The 6,000-nt window shown below is 44.8% G+C and overlaps 1 protein-coding gene across 3 annotated transcripts in view; it reads left to right on the forward strand.

Moving 5' to 3' along the window:
* CCDC148 (coiled-coil domain containing 148) overlaps positions 1 to 6,000 on the forward strand; it is a 166,757-nt gene that overhangs the window by 136,597 nt on the left and 24,160 nt on the right. For all 3 annotated transcript variants that reach the window (XM_006020353.3, XM_006020354.3, XM_025199922.1), the window contains one exon: positions 683 to 801. In XM_006020353.3, coding sequence (XP_006020415.1) covers positions 683 to 801 — 119 coding nt within the window. The remainder of the gene's footprint in view (positions 1 to 682; positions 802 to 6,000) is intronic.

Below are 6,000 nucleotides of genomic sequence, written 5' to 3' on the forward strand. Positions count from 1 at the left end.
ACCCTGGCAATGCTCATCTGGGCTCGTTATGTCCTGCCAGGGCTCTCTCTCCCTGGCAGTTTCTACTCCCTAGGAGCAGGCACTGAGGTGCCCTGTGACATCCTGTAACACCTATTTTTTGTAATCACTGTTACTAGGTGAAACAGGAGAAGAGGGAAATAAGAAGGGAAAATAATTCACAGTCAACTGTGTGCGTCATCACTCCCACTTCTCTCCTCCTATCTTACCCTATCCTTTCCTGTCCTGTCCTGTCCGATCCTATTCTATCCTGTGCCTGGCATTTTTGCTCTTAACATTTGGAGTTACTGTTGTTTCTAACTGGAATAAAGTGTCCTGATTGACAATTGTTTTGCTTTCTTGCTCTCTGTACTTGCTGTTGTTGGGTAGAACGGAAAGAGAAAGGACAGTAAAATACATTCTAGTCAATACTTGTTTCATTCAAGTTTTGTGGTTCAACACACTTTTGCTTCTCAAAACCAATTTTTGCACTTTGAATCATTAGAATGTGACTTGTTCTTTTTTTCTATCAACATAGGCAATATGCTATACTAAAATAAATATATCATTACAAAAGAACATGTCAGATTTTTTTCTAACTCTTCAGTCTTTTTGCATTGATGGTTCTCTTTTTTGTTTATAAGTAACTATTTTAATTTGTATACTGCATTCATTCAAACTTTAGGTGAGAAAGTATTGGGCTGAGAAACAACAAAAATGGCAAGAACTAGAAGAGAAAGATCTTCTGTGCCTGGCAGAACTAAAGAAATTAATGACTGAACAAGCATTTAAAGACAGAGAAAGGTAAAAACATGAATACAGTACCAGTATTAACTTTTCTTAGTCAGCTTTGTTTAATCTCGCTAAATTAGGATACATTAAAAATTAGTAATTTTTTCCTTCCTGTTCTGTAATGATTCCTATCCACCATATCCAGGTTGTAACACAGCTATTTTCTGGAGCAGTTTTGTGTTGGTATAAAATAAAAATGTCAAAGCTTTAGGTCTGTGTAAACTGCAACCTGGATGGGGTACAAAACAATATAACCAAATCTTTCACTCATTTGTTATTGTGGTATAGATGGAGCTTTCCCTTCCTCCACTTGTAACTAGTTATCATCATATTTGCTTTTTGTGAATGACGTAATAGGAGACTGCAATATGGTGATCTGTTTCTTTAAGGAAGAATAGTCAACCCTGTTAGGAAAACCCAGCTGTTGGGTGTTTGGGTGATTAGGGATTATCCATCAGGATCTTTAAAAGCTCTCAGAAGAGGAAATGAGAGAGGAGAAAGTAAGGTATGAAGGGAACAGCTTCTTGCAAGGACGAACCAGGCTACTGTGCTAGGGCTAGAATGGCAAGGGGCATTTCTACTTTCTGATGGGACAGGTGTGGCAGGACACCAGTGGTGCCTGCCCCTTTAAGGGCTGGATCAAGCACTCAGCAGGTGTTTGATCTTGGCAGCCATTTTAGAATTCTGGACGCCTATATAAACAAGAGCAGTTTGCTGCTGAGAGGCAGGCAAGAAACATTGCCTGGCTGAGCTGCTGCATGGGAACATTTTGCAGGTAGGAACAGGATGCTCTGGTCCTGGGCATGACCTAAAACTGCACCCTGCCAGGAATGGGTGGCCTGGTGGTGCAGGAACCCCAGGAAAAAGGCAGGCTGGTTACCACCCCAGTGAGAGGTGGGTAGGGACACCTTAACCCCAGCCCTCACCTTCAGATGGGTTATATGATCCATCTAATCCAGGGAAGGCCAGGTAAGCTTCTTGAAGCACCTGAGCCTGCTGGGGTGTGTGTGGCAAGGTAGACATCCCTCAGTAGCTGCAGCTAGCTCTCCACCTGCCTCTGGACACGCCACCCACCTGTCTCACCTGCCATACCTTGAGGGTAATAAATAAGTTGTTAATTAAGGTGAGAGGCTGCCCATTGTTGCACCCCGATATTAGGGGGGTGTCCGCAGCTCTGTACCTCCCCTACACCGTGGCCCAAGCCTCGCAGATGGCATCTTGGACCATTAGTTGAACCCTCGCCTTCACCCTATTAGCTGTGGCCCCCAACCATGGGGATCTTCAGCTTCCGTAAGCCCTGGCCCCATCTCAGGCCCAGTTGGGACCCTGAGCTTCTATGCTCATCATGGGTGTCCCTCGCAGTGGGTCCCTGGCACTTTTGACCCTTAAGTCCTGGCCCCAGCATTGACCAGTTGAGTTCCTCAGCAGGGTCTTTGCCTCCTGCCTGTACTTACGGAGTGGGGTTCCCCCTTCCCAGCTCAGGTGCTTGGGGAATGTGCCTGGACCTGCACAATTTCTCCCCAACTAGCTCAGGCACTTCCCGAAGCTTACCTGGCCTCTACTCCTCCCTTTGATCTTATTCTCCTCACACACACCATGACTGGTGCTCCAGGGTCTCACAGGGACTCTCACTCCCCGCCCCAGAGCAGCATGTCATTGTGCTTGGCTGTAGATGTTACTCTTTACCCAGCCAGAGGTGAGGGCTAGGGTTAAGGTGCCCCTACTCGCCTTTCACAGGGGTGGTCACTGGCCTGGCATTTCCTTGTGGTTCTTCCACCACTGAGAGCCCCACCAGGCCACCCACTCCTGGCAGGGTGCAGTTTTAGGTCATGCCCAGGACCAGGAGCCTCCTAGCCATCCCCTACAGCTCCTCCCTTACCTCCAGGATGATACCAGCGGCCTTGCAGCCAGGCGATGTTGCTGCCTCCTCTGCCAGTAGGGAACTGATCCGGTTATAAAGGCAGCCAGGGATTTAAAATGGCTGCTACAATCAGGCACCTGCTGGCAGCTTGGATCAGGCCCTTAAAGTGGCAGGCACCCTGCCGCAGTGAGTGACCCCCTGGGGCTAGGCATGCTTTGTGAAGCACCTGAGCCAGGAATGGGGGACCCTGATCCCTGAGTGCAGGCAGGAGGCTTAGACCTAACCGAGGGACCCAACTGGTCAATGTTGGGGCCAGGACCCAGATAGGGGTCAAAAAGGCCAGGGGCTCACCATGAGGGACACCCATATAGAGCAAAGAAGCTCGGGGTCCTGACTGGCCTGAGATGGGGCCAGGGTTTAAAGGGAAGCTGAAGGTCCCAGGGAAGGAGCTACAGCTAACAGGCAAAGGGGATGGTTGAGTTAGCTGTCTGAGATACTATCTGCGAGGCTTGGGCCACAGTGTAGGAGTGAAACAGAGCCATGGGTAGCCCCCACAATATTGGAGTGTATAATGAGCAGACTCCTGCCTAATTATCACATCAATATGATTACACCAAGGCATGGCAGAAGAGTGAGGTGGGTGGCTGACTTGTAGACAGGGGCCAGGCCGGTGCTTGCACCGGGCATGAAAGCCTGCCCCTGTCACAACAGGATAGGAGGGATTTTGTTTTGTTTTGTTTTGTTTCTTTCTTCAGTTAAAATGTGAACTTTGCTGTGGAGATCTGGCTGAAGATCATAGACTCATAGAAAATTAGGGTTGGAAGGGACCTGAGAAGGTCATCTAGCCCAACCCCCTGCTCAAAGGAGGACCATCCCTAAATACATTATCCCAGCCAACGCTTTGTTTAGGCCTTAGAAATCTCCAAGGATTTTTGTAAAACCTGCAAAGTTACATGACTCCTCTGAGTAACTTGTTCCAGTGCTTTACTATCCTCCTTGTGCCAAAAGTTGTCCTGATATCTAACCTAAACTTCCCTTGCTGGAACTTGACAACATTGATCCTTGTTCTGTCACTTGCCACCAGTGAGAACAGTCTAGCTCCATCCTCTTGTAAGCAGTTGAAGTTCAGGTAGTTGAAGGCTGTTATTAAATCCTCCCTCAATCTTCTCTTCTGCAGACTAAATAAGCCTAATTCCCTCAGCCCCTCCTCAGAAGACATGTGCCCCAGCTCCCTAACCATTTTCATTATCCTCTGATGGACTTTCTCCAATTTGTGCACATCCTTGCCATAGTGCAGGGCCCAAAACAGGACACAGTACTCCAGATGTGGCCTCACCAGTTGCTGAATAGAGGGGAAGAATCACTTCCCTTGATCTGCTGGCAATGCTCCTACTACTGCAGCCCAGTATGCCATTAGCCTTCTTTGCAACAAGGGCACACTGCTGGCTAATATTTAGCTTATTGTCCACTGTAACACCCAGATCCCTGGCTGCCTAGCCAGTCAGTCCCCAGTGTGTATTGGTGCATGGGATTGTCCCATTCTAAGTGCAGGACTTTGCACTTGTCCTAATTGAACCTCATGAGATTTATTTTTTTTTTGGTCCAATCCAATTTGTCAAGGTCTTTTTTAATCCTAGCCCTACCCTCTAACATATCTACCTCTCCCCCATTTTGGTATTATCTGCAAACTTGCTGAGGGTGCACTTCATCCCATCTTCCAGGCCTTTGATGAAGATATTGAACAAAACTAGCCCCAGAACTGACCCCTGGGGCACTCCACTTGATACCGGCTGCCAACTAGACATTGAGCCATTGATTACTACCCTCTGAGTATGATGATCCAGCCAGTTTTCTATCCACCTAAAGTCCATTCATCCAACCTGTACTTTCTAAGCATGCTTGAGAGAATGTTATGGGAGACTCTATCAAAAGCCTTCCTAAAGTCGAGGTATATCACGTCCATGGCTCTTCCCACATTCACAAAGCCAGCCATGACTGAATGCAATCAGGTTGGTCATACCTTACCCTTGGTGAATCCATGTCAACAGTTCCTAATCACCTTCTTCTCACATTGGCTAAGATGTTGTAAGGAAGCAAGTTTTTCTACAAAAGTCAGCAGGATAAATGTCCTACTTAAAGAGACATTTTTGCAGATTTCAGATCCTGCATTAAAATTATATTATGTAATCTACATTTATTTATAGTCTAAATTTTCAAAAGCAGGTAGTTATTTTTGTGTGCTTTTATTATTTTTTTTTAATGTGGGTGGGGGGATTTTTAGGGTTCTGCCACAAGGTGCATTTATGCTCTGATTAAGGAATTAATTGCACCATAAATAGTAAACCTGCTACACATTAAAGCCATATTATATTGTGATAATTTAGTAAAGGAGCCAGAAAGACATTTCAAATATAATGTATAATATTTTTGTGGCTTGTTTGTATCATGCCTAAAATTGAACAAGTCAGAAAAAATGCACAACCTGAATCAGTACTTGAACATGAGTTGTAGCAGAGTTACTTTTTTTAAAAGACTGCCATAAAACATAATGCTAGCTAACCTGCTCTTGACCCCAAATAACCCCTGGCAACATCTCCTGATGCATCTTAGTCCCAAACATTCATGATCTTATACAAGATAAGAGTCTGAAGTGCAGTGAGCTAAAGAAAAGCTATTGCAAGTGTGTTAAAGAGGAGGCAAATATACATAAATAAGGAGCACTGAAACTGAGAACTGGAGGACATAACAGTGGAGAACAAATCCCCTCAAACAAAGAGAAAATTGTGCTTTGATTGTATGAGATAGCAACAGTATTGTAAACAGAACCGGCAATGCAGTTTCTTTTACATTACAGTCAAGCCCTAAAGCTACATTTCTTTACAATATCAACTGCTGGTTCAGGCAGAAGGCAAGGTAACAGTAGCACCTTAGAGGCTAACTGGTTCAGAGAAGCATAAGCTTTTCTAGGATACAGCCTACTTTCTCAGAAATTTGAGGAACAATTACAAGGCGTTAAAGGCCAGATCCTGTGCCAATGAAGCCAAACAAAGATATTGCAAATACCTAAATGAAAACAGAATCATGCCGTGAATGACCTAAAACAAGCCAATAGTATTTACGATATTAAAACTAATACAATGCAAAACATGGTGTTCATATTTTCATTCCTTATTCTAAATCATATGGTTCCTCAGGATGTTTTTATTTGGTATCTCTTAAAGATCATGAAATAATCTTCTTTGGGATAGGGGAAAAATAGTTCTTCCTGGACCCCTTTGATAAGTTGTTATACCATATATAACAACCGTCGGTTTCAAGATTCATACTGTGTGTGTGTGTGTGTGTGTGTG

The sequence above is a fragment of the Alligator sinensis genome, unplaced genomic scaffold (assembly GCF_000455745.1).
Source record: "Alligator sinensis unplaced genomic scaffold, ASM45574v1 scaffold389_1, whole genome shotgun sequence".
NCBI lineage: Eukaryota > Metazoa > Chordata > Crocodylia > Alligatoridae > Alligator > Alligator sinensis.